This window comes from Monodelphis domestica, chromosome 6 (assembly GCF_027887165.1).
Source record: "Monodelphis domestica isolate mMonDom1 chromosome 6, mMonDom1.pri, whole genome shotgun sequence".
Lineage (NCBI taxonomy): Eukaryota > Metazoa > Chordata > Mammalia > Didelphimorphia > Didelphidae > Monodelphis > Monodelphis domestica.
The window spans coordinates 266873066-266897657 of record NC_077232.1 but is presented as its reverse complement, the minus strand read 5'-3'; the positions used below and the strand labels follow the sequence as shown (position 1 = coordinate 266897657).

The 24592-nt window shown below is 36.4% G+C and overlaps 1 protein-coding gene across 9 annotated transcripts in view; it reads left to right on the top strand.

The window, feature by feature from the left end:
- Positions 1–24592, top strand: part of AFF1 (ALF transcription elongation factor 1) — a 220283-nt gene that overhangs the window by 140206 nt on the left and 55485 nt on the right. For 6 of the 9 annotated variants that reach the window (XM_007495927.3, XM_056803180.1, XM_056803178.1 and 3 more), the window contains 2 exons: positions 5284–5328; positions 18571–18657. In XM_007495927.3, coding sequence (XP_007495989.1) covers positions 5284–5328; positions 18571–18657 — 132 coding nt within the window. The remainder of the gene's footprint in view (positions 1–5283; positions 5329–18570; positions 18658–24592) is intronic. The other 3 variants (XM_007495928.3, XM_056803177.1, XM_007495930.3) reach the window with 2 other exon arrangements.

The window sequence follows — 24592 nt, the reverse complement described above, 5'->3', positions numbered from 1 at the left end:
TATGCTTTTTCATTATTGAATGCTTATTTTTCTTTCTTAAATCACACTACTACAACTCTTACTTGATGCAAAGTAATTTTTTCTATCCCTCCAGTTTAATTTTGTATTTGGCTTTGATTTTTTAAATCTTTTTTCTTTTAAGCAACAGATTGTAGGAGTTTGTTTCTTTATCAAATCTGTCACTTTTTCCATTTTACTGAATTGTTAAAGTTATTAACTTTTTTTAACCCTACCTTCTGTCTCAAGGCAGAGGACTGGTAAGGGCTGGGCATTTGGGGTTAAGTGACTTGCCTAGGGTCACACATCTAGGGAGGATCTGAGCCCAGATTTGAACTTGAGATCTCCAGGCTGACAATCCACTGAACCACATAGCTGTGCCAGAAAATGTAATTTTAAACACAAATAGAAGGAAAACCAAATTTGAAAGAAAGGTAGGAGAGAAAAGAATGTAAGTAAAGATAAGAGACTTCTGAGGTGTAAAAAAAAAAAAGAAAGCTGAGGGAATTCATTTATTAAAAAATCTCTTAAAAAACAAAACAAAAAGCCATCCAGCTTTCCTAAGCCTTCCATTTCTCTTGATATCAGATGCTGCCCCTCAGATAGTGACTAAAAAGCTGAATCCTGGGGTTATGGTTCCTTGGATTAAATGAAGTATGAATCATAGTAACTAGTCAGAAAAGAATACTGATTTATGATCAGAGGATTAGTCTTCCCAGCCTGCCTCTCCCAGGGCTACTCCCTGCCCCCCCACCCCCACTCTAGAGGCTATTTTATGTTTATCTCATCCAATTTCTCTTTTTGTATAAATACTGTAATGTACATTATTATATGTATAGTAGTACATGCATATAATTTATAAATAAGTAAGTAAGCACAGGATAGGAGCTTTTTTTAAAAAATAGACTAAAAGGTTCAGAATAACAATTTAGACATTACTGTTGTTTTTTATAATAGGCTTTTCTACACAAATCTTTTTTTTTTCTCAAACCTTACCTTCACTCATTAAAATTGATATATTTATATATTGAGTGCAAGGCAGAAGACCAATAAGGGCTAAACAATAGGAGTTAAATGACTTGTCCAGGGTCATAGAGCCTAGGAAGTATATGAGGTCATATGTGAACCCAGGACCTCCCATCTCCAGGCTTTGATTCTCATTCTCAATTCACTGAGCCACCTAGCTCCCCTCAATTCATTCAAATTTAAAGTTATTAGTGTTAAGTTTATATTTTTCTCTACTTATCTCTGGTGTTGATGCCCCCACCCCCATGTTAGATTTTTTTTTCTTTTTTGCTATAAACACAGTACCATATTCTAACTTTACCTTAATCGTTTTTAAAGGTGGCCATGTTCCCACTGGCTCTTTTCCCTCATCACTAATCCTTTTCTTTTTTTTTTAATCCCTTTACCTTTAGTTTTTTTTTCTTCCATCTTTTTTTCTGGTTATAATTCTTTTCCCTTCTGTGTGAGGGTTTATATGGTATCCCTTCTCCTTTAAATTATTCCTGTTCAGTTTTTTTAATTTCATTTTTTTGTACTGATTTCTAAAAAGGATTTATACCACTCTTCATTTATTCATTCTTTTTTATTGTCTCTTTTAGATTCTATTTTTCTGATTTGTAACCCCCCAAAATTTCCAGTCTGTCTTTTCTCTGTATTCCTTATATAATCAAAGGTTCCAAAGTGTCCATTTTAGGCTCTTCCCTCTGGGCAGTTTCTTTTTTTACCTTGGAGAGTTTGTCCTGTGGATGAGTTCCCCTTTTCCATTTTGCCTCACTCCTAGAACAGTACCAGTTATTTGCTGGTGTCACCAATGATGTATTTGGCCCCTCTTCCACAACACTGATTGTCCCCTATCACTGATCTCTGTCCTTCCTTTGTAACCCCCTCCTTGTTACAAAGATGGTCCCTGTCTTCTAAGAAATTACATTCTAATGGGGGGAGAAAACAGAAAAGGGAAGTTAAAAATTAAGGGTAGCAGACAGGAAGAAGAAGCCCAGAGTTAGGAAATGAATGAGGAGAGGCGTAAATGAGTGAGCATTGCTGGCCTGAGTACCCTCTGAGTAATTGGAAGTTGCAGAAAGAAATCACCAACCAGAGGAGGGGAGGGGTGACACAGAGGCTGAATTTCTTCTAATTTGAAAAGGCCACAAGGCAGGTGGCCTCTTCCTCAGTGAGAATCTCTTGGGGGAGTGGGGGTGGAGAATTCTAGAGAGAAAGTGATATTCAGCTAATTAAAATACTATATAGTTAGAAGTTCTTAATCTGGGGACCATAAACTTTAAAAAAAATTAATAATTGGATTTCAGTATAATTGGTTTCCTTTTTATTTCCTTTTATATATCTATATATATTTGGAGAAGATGTCTGTCTTCACCCATCTTTCAGTGGGTCCAATGAAAGAAAAAAAAGGTTAAGAACTTTTATTGTTCAGTCATATGTGTCTGGTTCAATTTTTCATGGCCTCATTTGGGATTTTCTTGGCAAAGATAATGGAGTAGTTTGCCATTGTCCTTTCCAGCTAATTTTACAGATGATGAAAATGAGGTAGATAGGGTTAAATGACTTACCCAGGGTCACACACCTAGTGCATGTTTGAGGCCATATTTGAACTCGGGGTCTCTTGAATAGACTCAGCACTGTGTCCAACTCACCCAAGAACACTTGGTTTGGAGTTAAATAGGGCTAAGGAAACCTGGAGCTACATGCTCTGCTGTTTAAGACCTCATCTCTGATACTTGATTAACTTTCACTCATCCTTCTTGTACCTTAGTTGTCTTTTCTGTAAGAGAATTTGACTAGATTTCTTCTTAAGCTTACTTCTACTTCAGAAATACTTAAGAGTGAATGAAATAGATAAAGGAAAGAGTTTGGAAAAGATAAGAGATTGAAGAAGGAAACACTAAGAAATACCAAAATTGGATGCCAGCAAAAGACGGAGAAATAGTTATAGTAAAGAGGTAAAATGAAAAGCAGCATCAAGGAGTGATTGAAATATTTAGAACCAAAGTACCATAGATTTGGAGGTTGAATGAACCTCAGAAAATCGTCTAGTCTGTCCCCTTTCATGATTGAAGAAACTGAGGTTTAGCCAAGGTTAAGATTGAGAAAGATTCACTGGACTTGTAGATTGGCTTTGCCAGCTTGGAGGGGGACTTTGTAGGATAATGAAAAATTCAGGTGATTTGGGATTGTGAAGAGCATAGGTGCTGAGGATGGGAAGGGAAGGGATTGAGACTTCTCATTTTAAACCTTTGTCAGTGACTATAGAGAATGAGGATACATGGCCTTATTAGAGACAGATAAGCCACTCTAAAGGGAGGTAGGAGAGCCAAAGTAGGGCAATATTTCATAGAACAAAAGCGTGAATAGGTAGGAAGATGTAATTTATTATTATTATCTTCTGTCTTTGAATCAATACTGTGTATTGGATTAAGGCAGAAGAGGGGAAGGGCTTGGTGGTGGAAACCAAGTGACTCTCCAGAGTCACACAGCTAGGAAATTTTTGAGATCAAATTTGTTCTACTACCTACAGTCTCTAGCTATCCCCAAAGAATAGTCCATCATGTCTGTCTCTTACAAGAAGTTGAAGAGCTTTTTTTTTTTTTTTAGTTTTTAAAACCCTTACCTTCCATCTTAAAATCAATACTAAGTATTGATTCCAAAGCAGAAGATCAGTAAGGGCTATAGGCACTTGGGGTTAAATGACTTGCCTAGGGTCACACAGATAAGAAGTATTTGAGGACACATTTGAACTCAGAACCTCCTCTCACCAGCCCAGGCTCTGTCCACTGAACTAACTAGCTGTCCTGGAAGATGTAATTTCAAACAAAAGTAGAAGGAAAATTAAATTTGGAAGAAAGTCAGGAGAAAAAAAAAACTTGAGAAAATATAAGAGAACTTTTGAGATGGAAAAAAAGAAAGTTGAGAGCATTTTCATTCATTAAAAGTCTCTCCAATGAAAGAGCCAACCAAGCCTCCTCCCCAAGCCTTCCAAAGCATCCCATGATATCAGATGCTGCCACCTCAAATAGTGACTAAAAAGCTGAGTCCTGGGGACAGTTCCTTGGATTAAATGAAGTATGAGCCACACTAAACTGGTCAGTTAGGCAATATAAGAAAATGGAAAGAACACAGATTGATTGATTAATCGATTGATTTGCTGAGGACATGCTTTCCCATCTTGCCTCCTCCAGGGCTACTCCCTTTAGGCAGGTCTCTCCACCTCTGACTTTCAGGCCTGCCCTTGCCACCTCCACTCCCCACCCCCCACCCTCACTAAAAATCCTGAGGCTATTTTGTGTTATCTCATCCTTTTTAAATTTCTGTTTTTGTGTAAATGTTGTATATTGGGACATGCATGTAATATACAAATAAGTAAATATGCACAGGTTAGGGGATCAAAAAGTTTATAAAATTTGTTTTCTATAAAAGGCTTTTCTACCCACTTTTTAAAAGTTCTTACCATTTATCTTGGAATCATAGCAGATGAAAAATCAGAAGATCCTTAAGGGCTAGGCAACTGGGATTAAGTGACTTGCTCAAGGTTACCCAGCTAGGATATATCTGAAGTCAGATCTGGTCCCCAAGCCTGGTTCTCTATCCACTGAGCCACCTAGCTATGCTCACCTACATCTTTTGAATATCTTCAGAACCTCTAATCAGATTTAGTTAATAACATTTTATGTTGCTACATCTGGAGAGGGAATTTCAATACTTAAGGGGTTAAATTATAATACAAATTATTGGCCTCCTGAACTTAAAAGTGAATGGAGAATAAACTTCATTTATTCACAATGAAGTTTTGGCATTCCATCTGGGACTAGAAATGTTTCAGAGCCCTGCCCTGGATCACAGCTGGAATGCCCTTGAAGGTTCATTAGCACAATGGGATTCTCAGGACAAGGGGGTCAAGTTCTTTTCCTCTGAGCTGTGTTCAGGGCTTGCTGGCTGATGCTAATGAAAGGTTACAATACATGACTTGATGCGACATTTTCTGGCTACATTTTATTTCAACTGTTTTCTTCCTTAAGGTTGTGTATGTTGAAGCTATTTGGCTTGGATTTAAAGATTAGCAAAAAAGAATGGGAATTAGAGATGATGCCTAGTGTTAACCCTTTTGCATCTTATTTTTCTTTATCTAAATGAAGATATAGAAACAGGTATTGTGGTTGTGTGGAGTTTCAAGCTAAATCAAAATTGTTGCTGATGACTCAATATTACAGTGATTGTTGCTCTTATGCCTTTTTTCTTTCTTTTTCTTTTTTCTTTTCTTACATTTAGCAGGCTTTCCCAAATGAAGTACACTGTGTTGAAGAAATTTTGAAGGTGAGTCATTTGGTAATGCTTTATATTATTTTTGTTTCTATTTAAGTGGGTTTTTCCTTTTAATCTCATTTTATTTAATTGTTATTGTTCTGAAGTTTTACAATAATGGCCCTATGATATAGCATTACTTCTTAACTTTTTCTAGAATCATTCTCCTCAGCTTCCAGTAAGCAAGTAAAACCAGTTCAAGTTTTGTTTAGAAATAGAACAGCTTCTTGGCTTGAGGTAGTGAACTAGAACGTTAATGCCTGTGGCAAATTTGGAGTAACTAGAGTTCAACTCTACTCCCAAGTGAGGCCAGGTTTTCTTTGAGTAACACTATAGACACTACTTCCTAGGAAATAAACTCGCTACATTTGTACATCAGGACAGATACCAAGGTATGCTTGATTCAATCTCAAATGAATATTTTTAGTTTTGAAAGAGATTTTACAAGAGATTCATGAATATTATCTCATTTTATCAGCTGTAACAATCTCAGAAGGTAGGTTGTAGCATTGTTCCTGTTTTATAGATGAGGAAAAAGGGGGACACAGGAAGTTGAATGATTTGCACAGGATTTACACAGATAGTTAAAATGTTTTAGGATTGGAAATTAGGTATCCCTAATCCTACAATTAAAAAATATTAATATTAAATGGATTTTTAAAAATATTAATTTAAATGGTCTCTTGAAATCAGTGACTCATTAATACTTTAATGGATGAATTGTGATTTTAGATAATCATTGTACGGCTATATTTAAATTATTTTCTATTTGGAGAGCAGCTAGGTTGCATAGTGGCTATAGAGCAACAGACCTGGAGTTAAAAGGACCTCTAGGATCAAATTTTCTCTTAGACACTAGTTTTGTGACCCTGGACAAGTCATTTTAACTCCTTTTACCTAGCTCTTGCCCAGCTATTACTAAGACAGGAAGTAAGTGTTTGAAACAAAAAATGAATGAGTGAGTTATTTTAGATTTGTAGAAAGTTAGACTTGGAAAGGACCAGAAAGGTCATGTAGTCCAACCCCCTAATTTTCCAAATGAAGAATCCCTCTTTGTTTATCAATGTCATAAGATCCCAAGATCAGATTCACATTCCCATAGTCAGGTAGGAAGGACCCACAGGTAAGGAATTCTGGCATTTCTGCATACTTATTTCCATTGCCTTCTCTTTTAGCTATTGAGACTCCAGGAAAACTGATAGGATTTGAGGAAGGGAGCAAAGGAGGAGATGGACATTGCCCTCAGAGTAGATGGTTTTGGGTTCAGATCTGTGATTCATCTGTGTAGAAAATTCCAAGTGTCACAACTTATTTTAACTCTGCATACCAGCAATATATTTTTTTAACTTAAAGTTTTATAGAGTTGCCTGGGACATTGAGACTTTAAACTATTCATGGTCACATAGTGTTTCAGAGGCAGGACTTGAATCTAGGGCTTCACAACTCCTAAGGCTGGTTATTTCTCAGAATTGAATACATGCCCTTCAAATTAAAAGGTAAATTTTATCCTACTTATTAAAGCCTTGTTTGAGTCAGGTAGATAGAACAGTGCCAGGTTTGGAGTCAGGAGGACCTGGGTTCAAATCTGGTCTGAATTCTAGGTGTGTGACTTTGGGCAAATCAATTAACTCCTATTGCCTAGCTCTTATCAGTCCTCTGCCTTGGAACCAATACCTAGTATTAAGAAAAGAGAAGTTAATGGTTTTAAAAAAGTATTTAAAAGCTGTTTTTGTACAGTTATATACAATTCAAGTTAAAATTAAAATTCCCTAGACAATTACAATTTCTCAGTTTTTCTCTCTTTCACCATGATTGAGAATGCCCCCTTTCTACAATATATGTAGCACAGAGGTGGAAAAAAGAGAGCTTTGAAGGTAAGACACAAGCACTGAACTGATTCAAAGAAATTTTTCCTGATTTGTCATTTCTTTTTAAAATTAAAGAAAAATTTATTTTCTTTAGTTTCAGATTTTCTCTCTCTAGCCCCTTCCCACCTACATAGAAGGCAAGCAATAATGATTCATTATTTCTAAAAAGAAAGAATTAATTTGGAAGATTTTGAAAAGCTCATTGGTATGCTATTTAACTTAACTGAAATATCCATTGTATATTTCAAAGAGGACAAACTTAACTAAAGTTTTTCTTTCTGTGGTTCAGACTATTTGTCATGGTTAATGGAGGGGAGATTCCTGGTCTGTTGTTTGCTGGCCAAGCTTACTTCAGAGGTCCCTTCCCAGTCCATGACTGTAGGAAATGTACTAGAGAAGCAAAGTAACTCATAATATTTAGCCAAAGATATGAGGATTTTAAAGTGCTTGTTCTTTGGAAATATCCACTGATATAATCTAGCCAGCTTTTCATTCATAAGTCATTTGAAGAATAATACAGTTCAAATAGATGCCTGAAAGTCCCCCAAATAGACTTTAAAATATTCCTAACCCCCAAAATAATAAAAAGCCAAATAAAATAAAGAAGATACTACATCCATCTAATTAAGATTTCCTTAGTAGAAAAGTCTTTCAGGAAACATATTATTACCCTAGGAAATGTGATTATCTTAAAAAATTGATTAACTGTCAAATAGAATTACTCAACATGTTATAGCTCAATTACTCATTTGTTTCTTCTGAAAACAGTGTGATGTGGCTAATTATAAATTACTTTCTTATAAAATATGGCTATTTTTCCTTACACAGGTTGATTGTATCTTTGTCTTCAAGAGTATGGATTTGATAGAGTTTATATTCAGAATTTTTTACAAGATGTTCCAAAAGTTTGAAGTGAAGTCTTAAGCTTTAATAGCTTAAGTCATTATCCTTGCAGGGCAAAAATCCTTTCTATTTGAATTTGACACCAGTGTTCTAGAAGGCCTTAAGTACCTTAACACAAAGGAGTAGCATATGGTAGGAACAATATCCTAACCCATGCCCCAATGCAATTTAGGTTGGTTTTCGTTAAAAGGCATTGAGACAATCCTCAAGATTTGGTTGACCTGGGGGGCTATAGGCCCAGGTTGTTACCATTATTTTCTGATCATTTAAGTACAAAGCAGCCACAAAAAGCTCCAGACCTCTCTGATGCCTGGCTGATGGAAAACAGTGAGCACTTAGGAAAGGGAGCTTTACTATTCAGCTGAATTAATTTGGGTGTCAGTGCCTATCCTTGTTAATTATCCTTCTCTCTAAGTATATCTCCTTTTGTTAACTGTTTGAATGGTCTCATTTCATTTCAGTTTTGAACATAAACTACTAAGGGCTGGCCTGATTGTAATCCAGCCCCCACAACAGGCTCTTTCCACTTGCTCAAATGTATTTACCATCCTTGGTTTTTCTTTAATCCTATGTTTGTATTTCAAAGTTTCTACTTCAATTTGGTCTTTTTCATCACGATTGCTTGAAACTAATTTTTTTCATGAAAGATCATTTTCCCCCTCTTTAGGATTATACTTAATTCTGGCAGATATTTTTCTTGATGTTTAGACTTTTGCCATTTTGAATATCATAATTCTAAAGTCTCTTCTCCTCTATAATAGTGGTAGCTACCAGTTCCCATCTGACCCTCCTGTGGTTTCTGTTTGCTTGGTTGTTTTTAACTCAATTCCATTTTTAGTATTTTTTCTATAACCTGGAAGTTCTGGATTTTGGCTATAATGTCCCTAGGAGTTTTCCTTTTGCAGTTTCTTTCAGAAGGATTCCCATCACCATCCTGCCTTGATTGCCACTACCTTCTTCAACCTCTTTTCTCTGATTGGAAGGCTGGAGGGTGGAGCACTAAATTCTTCTAATGCCTTCCTTTATTTATTTATTTATTATTATTATTATTTAAACCCTTACATTCCACCTTAGAATCAATACTGCATATTAGATCCAAGGTAGTAGACTGGTAAGGGCTAGGCAATGGGGATCAAGTGACTTGCTCAGGGTCACACAGTTAGGAAGTGTCTGAGGCCAGATTTGAACCTAAGACCTCTCAGCTCTAGGTCTGCTTCTCAATCCACTGAGCTACCCAGCTGCCCCCTTAATTCCTTCCTTTATAGAAGGCATTCAATTTTCAGTTCCCCCTTCTTTTGCATTTGTTGCTCTGTCTGGTTTCAACACCAAAAAACAAGATGTCATGCCAATTTTCCAGAATTTATTTTATCCAAGAATTTCTTGTTGGCTCATAGAATCATTGATTTCTTTGTGGTCAATGCTAATTTTCAGGGTAGCTATTTTTTGTTTTTAGGTTTAGCATCTTCAATTCTGAACTTATGTATCCTCTTTCTAATTTTTTTCCTCTAAAATTTCATTTAAAATACTAGTATTTTAATCTTTTTTATATTATTATTTCTTATAGAGACTTTTGTGGTCTTTGTGCCCAAACAATTACCCTCTTCTTTTGGATTTATGTCTTTGATATGCCTGTAGCCATAAACTTTATTTGCCATCTGTTTTATTTGTTTCCACCCTTACTTCCTGATTTGGTACTTTGTGTTAGGTCAGGACATGACTCTAAGATTTAAAAAATGGGGAGAAGAACATACTACAAAAAGAAAAAAGGGACAAAAGTCTTGAGGTAAATGGGAAATATAATTCCCTCGTCTGATTTCTTCTTCAGTCCCCAGATAGGGAACCAAAGTGAAAGCCAAACAGAGATACATGCATAAAAAAAAAAGAAACAAAGTAAAAGCCAAACAGAGATTGCCAATCATGCTTTGCAACCCTACTGCTATAGCATAGATCCTCACTAATGCCACAGGGATTATTCTTCTCCCTGACCTTGTGCTTCTTTGCACTGTGCAGTGTTTTGTTAGCAGTTCCTTCTGAAATTAGACACAAATATCAGTTAAAAGTCCCATAATATTTAACCACAAGCAGGTTTCCATAGTCTAATGTTTTTGGGTATGCAATGTTATTAGGGCTAATAGGTATTGTCAACTTATCTTTCAAAATACTGATTCCCATATACTCAAGTTAAAAAATTCTAATTAGAAAGAAAAAAAAAACAGAAAATCATACTGCACATCCCATTAAAAAGTGGGCCAGCCAAACAGAGTTATAGCAAAAGGATTCATTACTCAAAAGTGAGAGCTGTTTCCTCTTTGCTATGATCCACAGTGCGAGTGTATTGATTGAAAGTAACAGAATATCTTAGATTGATTTATAAACTTAAAGCAAAACCAAATCCCAAAACAAATAAGCAATACGGTACAATGTATGTAGGAGGATACAATTCTTGAATGGAATGGTGGGGGCCTTTTTTGCTCTTAATTTCTATTTTGGGGGATTCTGTTGCTGGTTTTCATTGTCTCTGGTGTCTGTGCCCAAAGTGCCAACAGTTTTCAGTCCCATTTGAGCACTATCTTCTCTATAAGCTTTTCTAATTTTCTTGCTCACTTTTGAAGTAAGATGGCTATAGGTTTTTCAGCTGCCTTTGAGAGTCCTCTTTGGAGTACTCCGATTTTCTTCTGCCTGATAATACAGCACTCTTGGCTTCAGGTGATATGACCTTGATCTTCCAGGTAGTATTAGTTGGGTTTTGAATCCAGTCTTCTAGCTCCAGTCCGTTGTGCTAATAAATAGCTTATGTATGCCCACATGTGTGGGTATAGACTTGGGTAAGTGTAAAAGTTAAATACTAGTTTCTAGTAATAAAAGTATTATATTTTATGAGGTTTATTAAAGATTATTAAAAATCAAAGAATAAAGAAAATACAAAATAATAAACCACGTGCCTAGGGCTGATTAGTCCATTCACAGCCTACTTACTACATGTTGCAATGTCTGAGTAGAGGAAGAGACTCTTGGGAGGCAGAGAGCCCAGTAAATACTAAATTGTGATCTCGTCCAGGTGGAGACTGGGTGAGATTATAGGGAATTCTGGGAAGTACCAAGGACTTCTGGGGATTGAAGTCTGGGTTTCAAATCTCTAGTTTTACATGAGATAAATATCTCATGTAAAGTAAGAATGAAGTATTTATTTTCACATATGACCAATGTGTTGATTCATTTGGCTTGATGTATTATATGATGAGCCTCTCTTTGTCATGGAAGGATCAAGGAGGAAAGTCTTTAGAAACTAATAATAATATTGAAAAATAGTGGGGAAAGCTTCAATATAACAAAGAAAGAAAATAGTTGGTTGTTTTTTTTTAAAGGACACATGGAAGTGATAAATAGTCCCCTGGCAGAGATATCTCAGAAAAATAAATCATCCATTTCACAGGTCTACTCTTTGTCTGAAAAGCCTTACTCACAGGACTAGAGAGATGACATATATGAGGAAGCTGAAACTCAGAAAGATGAGGGTCTTGCTCCAATTACCTGGGCTTGAGTTTTTTTAAACTTTTTTTCCTTTGCTCTATCTGCTTTTTTTCCCATTGTTTTCTAATATCATTATCAGTTTTGAACTATTTCCCTCCTATTTGAAATAATAAAAATGATCTAGATCTCTAAATTTCCTTCCAGCTCTAAATCTGCCATCTTTTTAAATCAAACTACATCTACCAATAACAATTCATATTATATAGAACTTTGTTGTTTGTAGTCTTTTCTTCCCAACAATACTATGAGCTAGTATCGTCCTCACTTCTCTTGTAAGGAAAATTTGATGTTTAGGGGGTTATCAAGTGACTGCCCATGATCATGTAACTACACAGATATAGTGAAGTCTCCACTCTACCTCAAATCCTCCCTCCTGATTCTGGTCCTCTGACCTTCTCGCTACTGTATTAGTATTTTTCTTCTTTAAAAAAAATAGTAATAAATTCCTATTGATATTCTTTGTCTTTATATCCCTGACATTTTCTTTGTATCCTCTATTCCTGTTCTAAAGAGGTAGCTTATATAATCAGACTGTGCTAGTGATGTTCACTCAAACCCAGAGAAATGTACATGGATGGAGATGGCCATCTGTTCCTGAGCCTCATCATGTCAGAAAGCTTGTTTTAAAACCCTCACCTTCCATCTTGGAATCTTTTCTGCGTATGGGTTCCAAGGCAGAAGAATGGTTAAGTTCTAGGCAATGTGGGCTAACCAACTTGCCAAGGGTCACACAGCTAGAAAGTGTGTGAGGCCATATTTGAATCCAGGACCAAATTTTTAGAGCCCTGTTACCAAGTGCTTATTCTGCTTCTCAAATTCCTTCTGTGCAACACTTGTGCATCTTCCTAGGGATGGTGCTATAAGGGTGAAACCCAATTTTGGGAAACTATTCATTTCTTGACTCAGAAGAAATTTTGCTCTAGCCTCTCTCTTCCAACTCTCCATTCCCGTAACTTCTGCATTTGGAGCGACTGGCATGGAAACTGCCACCACTGCTCCCCTCAGCTGCTGAGTCATGACAGGATCCTGCAAGGAAAGGAATTTTTGAAATTCTGAAAAGATTTCATAATTTTTTTCAGAATTGTTTGCCTTTAACATATTGTTCTCATTGTACAAATTACTCTCCTTTTTCCGTTGACTTCATTTGGCACCAGATAATGTCTTCCCATATTTCTCCGAAACCATTCCTGTCACTGTTTCTTACAACAGAGTGGCAATCCATTACAGCTATATACTTTACATCCTTAATCCAATCCCCAATTGGTTTCTCATTCTTTGTCACCTTGAAAGAGCTATAGATATTTTTTTACTTCTTTAGAGTTGGTTTTCCTTTGGGCTAATTCCTCCCTTGATCTACCCTCACTTTAATTCTCCCTCCCTCTTTATCCCCTGTTTCCCTGTGGAATTAAATATATTTCTGTACCCATTGTGTTTGCTGGGTACATGCATGTGCACATGTGTGTGTTCCATCTCTTGCCTTCATATATACTTAATGAATTCCTAGTTTCTTCAAAACTGTGCTCAAACATTTCTACTGAGCCTTTTGTGATTTCCCCTATAAATTACATTGTGCATGTGTCTATGAGAGTGAGAGTGTGTGTGTGAGAGACAGATAGACAGAGAGTGCTTTGATCAGTTTGGATGAGAGTGAAGTGCAAGTATCTATTATTACCCTGCCCCCCTCCTTGTTGTTTGGGTAGATGTCTTCTTGTAAACCATAATTATATGAGATCATTTTCCCTAACCATTTTATTCCTCTTCACTTCTTTTTCCATTCTTCTCTTAAGATCAACAAAACATAACAGAAACATTCCTAGGCCTTGCCTAATTAGACTTACTTTATGATCCCTGATTGTGATATGGAATGTATCATTCTTCTCTATTAGCACATAAGCCGTTTATCTTTCTTTAGTCATTTATCTGCTCATTATTATTGTTTTATGTTTCTTTTAACTTCTCTTTTTGGACTTCAGAGTTTCCCTGCAGCTCTAGTCTTCACTTCAGAAATGCTTGTAAGTCCCCTGTTTTATTAAAGGTCTGTTTTTCCTTGTAGTATTATATTCATTTTTTGCTGGGTAAAGTTATTTAAAGCTGTAAATCTGTGGCCTTTGCCACCTGAAATATAGTATTCCAAGTTTTCTGCTCCTTTATAATGGTGGCTGCTAAATCATGTGTGATCCTGACTCTGACTATGTGGTACTTGAATTCTTTCTTTCTGACTTGGCAGTATTTTTTCTTTGACTTGGAAGCTCTAGATCTATGAGGCCCCTGGGAAGTGTCCAGTGATTTCTTTCTATTCCAAATGTATCCCCATACTCTTAAGAAATTTAAGAAACCTTTTAAGATTTTTTCAGCTATTATATATAAATATTATATTATGGTTCGTTAATTTTTTTCTTCACTGTTTTTCCAGGGCAGTTGTTTTTGCTATGGGATGTTACATTTCTTCTACTTTTAAAAGTCATTAATGTTGTTTTATTTTTAGTTTATTTATAGAGTTACTGACTTCTGTTGGTTTCATTCTAATTTTCAGTTCATTTTTTATTTGGGTATAGATTTGTATTCCTTTTTACTAAGTGTTACTTCCTTTTCTAATTCTTTTTTATCATGTCTTTTTAAAAAATTTCCCTCTAACCTTTTCATTTATTAAAACACTTTATTTTTTTTAACTGTTACTTCATATCTTCCAAGAATTCTAGTTGAATTTTTGCCCCAAAAGACAAAAATCAATCCAATTTTTCATCCCTCCTTAAGTCTACAGCGTTACCTTTTTGACTCAGTAGAGTACTTTTCTCCATACTTACCTAAAGAAAATTGACCCCAAGGGTAAGAAGTTTCCTACTTACTCTTGTACTTCAAATTCCAGAAACATTTTCCCCTACTCTCCTGTCCCTTGACTCAGAAGTATTAGCTCTCTTTGATACAGATAACCTCTAACTTGACACCAACACTTTGTCTCTCCTCTGAGCTCTTTTGATATTTAAAATGTTGAATAATTTATCATCTTTAGAATACCTTTATAATCTTAAATTTCTTTGTCCTCTGGCTTTTCCCTATTACCCACTTCTCCCATATCCTTAAAAAAGTCCTTCACTTGATCAATTGCCACCCCCTCAGCCCATCATCCCACAACTATTGCCAAACTCTTGGAAAAAAACTCTCCCCACTCATCACTCCACTACAGCTCCTTTTCCATAACTCTAACTTTCCAGTGATTTCTTAATCAAATGGCCTTTTCTCATTCCCAATGTTTCTCAGCAATTTTGTGGCTTTTGATTAGACTCCCTGCCCTTACTTTTCATTACGCTGTTCTGTTCCTGTCTGGTATTACTCTCCAAGTCTTACTTTGCCAGATCACCTTTTTGGAGTTTCTTAGGGCTCTTTGTTAGGTTCCTTTTCCTCTATAGTCTCTTCATGATCTCAACTTTCATGGATTCAGTCATCTCTGTTCTAATGATTCATAAATTTACATCCTGATTTGCTTTTCTTCCCTACTAAGTGATTACTGTTAGTTGTCCAATAAAGGTCTTAAAATCAGGATGTCCAAAACAGTCTCCTTATCTTCTTCCCTGGACTCACTCTTTCCCCCCAACTTTTCCCTTTCTGTTTTAGGTACCACTTCTCTTAAAATTACTCAGGTTCTACTCTTTAGAGACCTTCTTGAGCCTCTTCCCACTCACCTAATCAATTGTCAAATCCTTTGAGTTCTCTTCTATCCATTCCTTTTTTTCTCCTCACAGCTGCTGCCATCCGATCTTTCCTGGGCTATTATAATAATACCTTAGTTTCTCTGTTTTTAGTCTTTATGCCATTCTTTCCAGTATGGTGGAATATCTATGCATCTTCCTGGTTCCCTTACTCTCTTACCCCACCCTACCCTTCCCCCATACAATCATCGGGCAGATCCTGTTTTTCCCTGCTTGCTTTCTTATTTTCTTTCTTTCTCTTCCTTCCTTCCTTCCTTCCTTCCTTCCTTCCTTCCTTCCTTCCTTCCTTCCTTCCTTCCTTCCTTCCTTCCTTCCTTCCTTCCTTCCTTCCTTCCTTCCTTCCTTCTTCCCTTTCTCCTTCCCTCCCTCCGTCCCTTCCTCCCTCCCTCCCTCCCTCTCTTCTTCCCTCCCTCCCTCCCTCCCTCCCTCCTTTCTTCCCTCCCTCCCTCCCTTCTTCCATCCCTCCCTCTCTCCCTTACCTTCCATCTTGGAGTCAATACTATGTATTGGCTCCAAGGCAGAAGAATGGTAAGGGCTGGGCAGTGGGGGTTAAGTGACTTGCCCAGGGTTACACCGTTGGGATGTGTCTGAGACCAGATGAGGACCTCCCATCTCTAGGCCTGACTCTCAATCCACTGAGATACCTAGCTGCCTCTAGTCCTTCTTTCTTGATACAATGCATTGATGCAGACCCTCATTACCTCCTCCCTGGACCATTGCTGTAGCTGACTGGCTTCCTGGCAATTCCTGCTGAAAGCACCCCATCCCCAGACTCCGTGTTGTTTCCCAGTTTTGAATCTTCATCTCTAGGACTCTGGGACTTCTTTAATTGACCCTTCTTGCCTTCTCTGGCTTCCTTCAAATTTTAACTAAGGATCTGCTTTCTACATGAAGCCTTTCTTAGTTTTCCTTAATCTGTGTGCCTTGTTCCCTTTGAAATAACTTCCCTACCTCTATTTTCTGTGTTGTCTTTCCCATTAGATTGGGAGATTTGTCTTTTGCCTTTCTTTATATCTAACTCCAGTGCTTAAATTGATTGATATTCCTAAGGCTCACTTCCCCTTCACAAGAAATGCAATTAACACTTCCTTTTCCCCTCTAGGATAAACTTCAAATTCTACTTTAAAATAAAAAAATTTTTTTTTTAATTTTAAAAAGTTACCTTCCTTCTTGTAATCAGTACTGTATATGGGTTCCAAAGCAGAAGAGCCTCAAGGTCTAGATAATGGATATTAAGTGATGTGCCCAAAGTGCCCACATAACTAGGAAGTGTCTGAGAACTTATTTGAAACTAGAACCTGCCGTCTAGGCCTGGCTCTCAATTCACTGAGCCACCCAGCTGCCCACAAATTGCTTCTTTATTATAATACTTTAAAATTTTATTTTCTCCTTTTCCCTTTCCCTTTCCTGACTTTTCCAGGGTCACCCAGCTAGGAAATACCTGAGGCCACATTTGAACCCCAGACCTGGTTCTCAATCCTTTCTCTTTCCCTTTCCTCCCCTTTCCTTTTCCTTTTCCCTTTCCTTTTCCTTTTATTTCCTGACTTTTCTAGGGTCATCTAGCTGGGAAATATCTGAGGCCACATTTGAACCCCAGACCTGGCTCTCAATCCACTGAGCCATCTAGCTGTCTCTCTACTTGTCTTTTAAAGGCCTCCACGGTGTGGTTCTGCCCATTCTTCCATGACTGATCCCACATAACTTCCCCTCATGCATTCTGCTGTTCAGGACCTTTTTACTTCCTAGCAGAAGCCCTCTGTGCCTGCAGTGGTCTTCTCTTCACTCAGAACAGCTTAGGTGCTGCCTTCCACAGGAAACGTTTCCCAATTTCCACAACTATTGGCACACTCAGGCTTCAGGTTACTTTGTATCTCCACATCGACTTGTAGTACACTAGCTTTCTTCCAATAGAATTTAAATTCTCTGAGGCTAGCGCCTGTTTTCTTTTTGTCTTTGAATATGTAATCCTTAGCCTAGCAGGGCACCTAACCTAGCTCAGTAGGTGCTTTTGAATTATTAGGAACTGTTTTGCCCAGTTATATGACAATGAATCTGAGAATCTAGGTAAAATGGATGAATATTTACAAAAATATAAACTGCCTTGATTAACAGGAGGAAATAGAATATTTAAATAATCCCATCAAAAATCAGTAAGTGCTTCTGAAATACTTTTGAAAACTAGGTTTCTACTTTGTAGTAACTTCAAAAAACCACCTTCCTTCTTCATATTGATGCTAAGCATTGGTTCCAAGGCAGAAGAGCAGTAAGAATCAGACAATGGGGGTGAAGTGAATTTGCCAGAGTCACACTGCCAGGAAGGGTTTGAATCCAGAACTTCCTGTCTCTAGGTCTGACTCTCAATCCACTGAGTCACCTGTCTGTGATAAACATTTTGAAAGAAATCATTTCTCATGCTGTGTGGTGCTCTCAATCAAGCAGATGACTAAATTGGGTCATACTAACTAGATTTACAAAATGCTTTAAAAAAACCTAAGCTTTTATCATTGTTTATCCTATTTATTTTAATGTTAAAGTTTTAACCTCACCTAAATTTTAAGTTCAAGTACTAAATAGTTAGAATATAATTTAGGGAAAAGATGTACTTGGATTATCACAGAAATCTTTTCTGAGTATGAATATAATTGAAATCAATATTTTTTGTTGTTAAGTAATACAAAAGAATTAGATTGTGTGCTAATGTATATTAGGGAAATGTCAGATACGTTAAAACTAAGCAAGTTAAAATGATAGCCGATTTTTTTTTTTGCGTTTAAACAGGAAAGTTTTGCTATTTCAACTTTAAGATTTCCTGGAAGTACAATAACAAAACAGAATGTATCCTGCCTGATAATATAGTAAGCTTCAGTTAGTATTATGTCTTGATTCTTTGGTTTGTGGTTCAGTAGATTATCAGTGCAGCTATTTGAATATGGGCATTTTAAAACATAAATCTTTTTTCATAGGATTTAGAGACTTTTGTGAGTTTAAGGTACATGTGATTTTAACAACATTCTCATTTTTTCTCCACTTAACTAACTTTTAGGCATTTATTCTGAAGATGTCCAACTTTTGTATATATGGTTGATAACCTTTTTTTTAAAAAAAGGAAATGGATCATAACCTGTCAGTTAACATTTTTTCTAACAGTAGGACTGCTTTCCTTGCACATTAATTTTAAGTGAACTAAATAAAATACTGGGAAATGTTTTGTTTATAAATATTTTTCTTTTCTAATTTTTTTGTAGGAAATGACCCATTCATGGCCTCCACCCTTAACAGCAATCCATACACCCAATACAGCTGAATCTTCAAAATTCCCTTTCCCAACAAAGGTAAAATGTAAAAATATACTAGTAGAGTATTTGAATTGTACATTAACCAGTGTAATAAAAATGATGGTCTGTGTAATTATTTCTAGTTACAAGAGACAATCTGTGTGGAACTATTTCTGGTTGTGGTAAATGGATATACTGGCAGACCTAGAGAGCTGCTAGGGGACACCTGAGGCTGCCTAGTTATAATGGAGATAGATGAGAGATGCTGCTGGAGAGATAGATACTGCTAGAGGGGATTACTCTGGAACTGCCTATTGATCACTAATAGCTAACAAATCAAGATATTCCCTACCCTCTTCCTCCCTCAATGCCACCCTTCACCTTCCAGTTTTCCACCCATGCCTTCTTGCCCCCTTTCCTCTCCCCCCTGTTGGTCAGCCACCTTTCTATGTAACTCAAAGGTGAACTGTGAGATTTAGAGAAGATACTCTTGATCTCTTTCTCAGGTAAGGAGGTTTATTGGGAAAGATAGGACAGGATGGGAATTGAGGTGAGAGGGATGAGGCTTGTCCCTAATCTACAAGGAAGGGTTATGAGGGTTTTGGGAAATGTCACTCCAGTCACAGCTGTGATTCTGAGACAGCCAGAGAGATGGAGGACAACTGTTAAATCTTCTTCCTTCTTCAGTCAGATAATTTCTGCTTGAGTAATTCAAGTCCAGAACTTGTCAAAACCCCAAAGGTCTCTATCTGCCTTGATCAGAAAAAGCCAGTATTTTTCATCAGAAAGCCAGAGAAGAGTAGTCCCCTCACCAGCTCCAACTGCCTCTCCTGGGAACATTCCATTTTGGAATGAACACCTTGATTGACAGATCAAGTCCCCAGCTTTGTTTCTTTCTTGTCTTATCTTGTAAATCCTCTCTTTCTTCATGCCTCTTCCACACCAGAACAAAATAAGAAACCTTGATTTATTGACTAATGATTAATTCAAATCACAAGTCTTCTCTGCCTCAGTTTCTTCTGTTGTAAAATGGGAATGATATTAGCACCTAAACTTTCAAAGTTGTGAGGATTAAATGAAATAATATTTCTGAAGCACTTAACACAGAGTCCTGGCACATACATAGTATATGCTTAATTGGCACATAGTAGATGTTTAATAAATGCTCCTGCCTGCCTGCCTGCTTTTCTCCTATATTTTTCCTTTCTTTGCCTGGAATTTAATCTTAATTCTAGGTCCAACTGTAACCCTGGACAAGTCATTTATTATCTTTGGTCATCATTTTCTCCTAAGGATTTTGGATTAGATCATCTGCAGTGTTATTCGGACTTTTAAAGTTCTGTGTGACAGTGGAACAGTTTAGAATAATTTTGAGTATTATAACAATTATTGCAAATCTTTTCAGACAAGCACTTGTTTTTTTTTTAACAATTTTCTGAACTGATCAAACACTCAAGTAAAAGCAAGTATTTTTCCATAATATATTAAAGTAAGTTATGAAGTTTTGAATCTCAGTGCCCCATAGCTTACTTTTTAAATGTATATGATATATTCTTAACAATCACAGCATATCTTTAAAGCTGACCTCATTGCATTTAATAGTGAATTTCTGTATTTTTTATGCATTGAAAAAGTTTTTCAGTGATCCCTTTTTGGTCACAATTGCTAAGCCCTTCCCTCCCCATCACCTGCAAACCATAAAAAGAAGACAAAAACCCATTGTAATAGATAAGTATAGCCATCGCAAGTAAATCCACTCTGTGACTATGTATGGCAGCGTCCACTGCTTTGGATCCATTACATTTTTACTATAAAGTAACATGCTTCATCATAGTTTCCTGGTGAAGTATTGCTTTAATCAAGAGTTTTCAAGGCTTTCAAAATTGATTTTCTAAATTGTTCCCTTACCTCTGCGCCGTTCACCCTATAAAATAAATTCGTATGTTTTCTCATGTTTCTCTGAAAATCATCCCTTGTTCTTTCTAAGAGTGCAGTAATATTACCTTAAATCCATATATCATAATTTCTTCAGCCTTTCTCCAACTGATGACCACTCCTCCTCCCTTGATTTTCACTTTTTAGTTGTTTATTTTTATTTAGAATATTTTTTCATGATTACATGATTCATAATTCCCCCCTCCTGCTCCCTCCTCCTCCTCACAAAGCCTACAAGCAGTTTTACTGGGTGATACATGTATCATTGTTCAAAACCTATTTCTGTTATTCATATTTGCAATAGAGTGAGCTTTTAACATCAAAACCCTAATCATATCCATATCAAACTACATGTTCAAGCATATGTTTTCTTCTTAGTTTCTGCTCCCACAGTTCTTTCTCTGGATGTGGATAGTGTTCTTTCTCATGAGTCCCTCAGAATTTTCCTGGATCACTGCATTGCTGATAGTAGAGAAGTCCATTACATACAATTGTGCCACAGTGTATCAGTCTCTGTATAATTTTCTCCTAGTTCTTCTCCTTTCACTCTGCATCAATTCCTTGAGTTTGTTCCAGTTCACATGGAATTCCTTCAGTTCATTATTCCTTTCAGCACAATAGTAACCAATCAATGGACATCCCTCCACCCCCACCCATTTTCCAATTTTTTGCCACCACAAAGAGTGGTGGCTATAAATATTTTTTGCACAGTCTTTTTCCTCATTATTTTTTTGGGGGTACAAACCGAGCAGTGCTATTGCTAGATCAAAGACCAGGCATTCATTTAAAGCCCTCTGTGCATAGTTCTAAATTGCCCCCCAGAATGATTGGATCAATTCACAGCTCCACCAGCAATGCATTAATGCCCCAATTTTGTCACATCCCCTCCAACATTTATCACTTTCCTTTGCTGTCATATTGGCTAATCTGCTAGGTGTGAGGTGGTACCTCAGAGTTGTTTTAATTTGCATTTCTCTTAATCAGGAAGGGATGGTTTCCACTTTTTAAAAAATCTCCTTTAGATTCTATGCTCTGAAGTTTAAGTTTGATTTTTGCTTCCAATTATTCCCTCTTACATATTTTCTTTTCTCCTCCCTCGCTACTATCACTTTTACATGTACTATCATTATATACCTAAATCTTTGGATCATCAATGCATGCACTCATTATCTGTGGTGGAAAGTGGGCAAGTCTTACAGGGAAACCCATATGCTTGAAGTGATTCGCAACTTTTAAGCATCTGGATGTCATGAGACCATTAAAGAATATTTGCACCCTTGAAGCTGCTTTTTTGTTAACTTATCCAATGAGGCAAATTCTCTTCCTCTTTCAAGTTGACAGCATTAGGAACTCTTTATTTTTAATCACCTCTAAAAGGTTTATGAGGGAGTGTTGCTCTCTTTAATTTAGCTAACAGTTCCCACTAAACCAGACAACTCCCAAGCAAATCTACATGGCTCCATGCAAAGGAGCCCAGTCAGATATTCATTCCCTGGGACATTACATGCTCCTCTTAAAACATAGTATCATTTCCTCCAAAGCAAATCAGCTCTAGTTGCTAACAATGTTGTACATGAAATTGCCAGACTCATGTATAATTTTCTTTTTAAATGTAATGAACTAAACGTGTTACTTTATTTTTTGAAATTACTTACCAATTACAAGTAATAAATTTCCCAAAATTATAATCCAAATTGTCTCCCTTTTATTCCTCCCCCTCTCAGATTTTATCTGAGTTCTATATGTATTATTACACAAATCTTATTTCCATATTGTTAATTTTTCTATGTGAATAATCTTATAAAACCCAAACCCCTCAATAAAGCTCGAAATAAACAAGTGAAAAAGCTCAAATCAGTAACTTCCAGTACTCACTAACTCATCTTGTACTATACAGTAAAATCTCTCCTAAGAAACAAATAGTCCTTAATTGATTTTTTCATCTTCATGTAACATTTATTTGATTTTTCATATTTTAAAATTTTAAGTAGTTAAATGCAACAGACGGTACCATCCTAACAGTGAATTATATGCATGAAGGATAGAGATAGGAAATGTTCAAACAAAAGGGATTAATTAGCTGACAAAACATAATCCTCTTTGACTCCAACCATTCTTCAGACTGTTTCATTATGGCACTTAAATTTCATCAGCTTTTTAATCAATAGAATGAAAATGTCTCCCCTTTTAAACCATTAAATAACTATTCACATACAAAATAGCCATCACTCTAACCCCTTTCCAAAATGTTTAAAGCCTAAATGTCAGGGGTCACTTTGGCTGTCCAGTGAAGTCTATGGACCCATTTTCAGAATAAGTTTTTAAAATAGAATTACAAAGGAAACCAAATATTTGGAAATGCATTCAACAAAATATTTTTTAGAAACAAGTCCATGGACCACAGGTTAGGAATCTCCAATTTTCATTTATACTAGAGTGTATTTTCATTTCCTTTTTGTCCCCAACAGCTCATAGCTTATCTAAAAACTTTCTATATACAGAGATTTTACCTGTTGTTATCATCCTAAAGGTATTTTTTTTACTCCTTCAAGGTACATTATTTATGAAGGAGACCTCTTGCATCCATTGCTAGTTCCTTTCTTTTCCTTTATACAAAAATATTTTTTCTCCTTTCAAAGCTAAATGACTAGGTATGAAAATGTAGTGCCTTAAAATCCTTAAATTAATTTTCATGGAGTCTATTACTTTGATAGGATTTTACTTTTCTGTTATTTATTTTCCTTCTAGAGATTTTATTTTCCTTTTAAAAAATCTCTTTGTTTCTTCTAGGTATTCTTGCAGTATTTGTGGAAAACCTATTTTTTACCTTTTGAATCTCCTTTTTTTTTTCCTCTAAAGTGACTCATTTTCTGATTTGGAGTTCTTGATATCTCCAATTCTATACAAATTCTTTATACAGGTTAGTTTCTTCTAGTCTGTTCCTTTCTTCTTATTATTATATTTTCCTGAATTGAGGCTTTATGCTTGGTTCAAGCTCTGCATAGGTCAAAACTCTGATAGATTTTAGCCTTGTTTTTCTGTCCTGAGGTGTACCATTGGGAATGTGTCTGGGCTTATAATTCTGGTATATTTTAGGTTTCCTTTGACCTCTGAGATAAAGAGCAATGAACATATTTGTCATAGTCTGAGCATTGTACCCAGTGGCTTCTAAGATCCGCCCTCTCCAGTTAATCTCAGGTTTTCTGGTGTTTTTTTTTTTGAGAAATTTAACAAAATGATAAACTGAGTCAGACCTTTGCACAAGATAACATTTTTTATCGGGGTCGTGCTCCCTGTCATTAAATTAGTCAGTGTGTTGCCTCCATTTATTCCAAAGACTGTGAGCCAGAGGGCAATTTCCCTTAAATAGGTTTTTGGGCATAGAAAACAAAGAAGACAGGGCAGATGTCATGGGATTGAATGGGTCATGACTGATTACAAGCCTAAGGCACAGGGAATAGTTTATTGGTTGGAAGTTTGTTACTAGGGGTTAGCACTATTCTTCCCTTCTAAGAAGAGCTTGCTTTTGGATGTAGGGGATAGTATCCCGTACTTTTGGAAAGTAAACCAGACCTCCCTAAAGGATAAATAGCTGGAGTAGAGACATTAGGCTCAATTCCTTTGCATTCACACACATTCTCAAAGCCAGTTAAATTCCTTCAGGCAGGAGAGTAGGCTATCTAAACTTAATCCATTGCAGGCTAGCTGAATTCTGAACAGAGTTCAGAAACAAAGAGTCAACTGTGACTTCAGCCATTACAGAACAAATGCAATTATGGAACAAAATAAATTAATTGTAAATAGCATCAGAGTTTTCTCACTAATGATTCTTTCCTTCTGTTCCCTCCATAAAATTAGAATTTTGTTGGGTTAGAGCACTCTCCATCCTATCTCTAGTCAAAAGCTAAGAAGAGTTTTCTTGTTTGTGAAATGACATTGACTTTTTTTAACTCTTTTTCTTATTGCCTCACAGATTTTTTTTACTGCAATTTAATTTAAGTGACTTACTCTTGTTTTGGTTTTGGTTGGAATAGATTTAAGAGGCTAGATTGCCTGC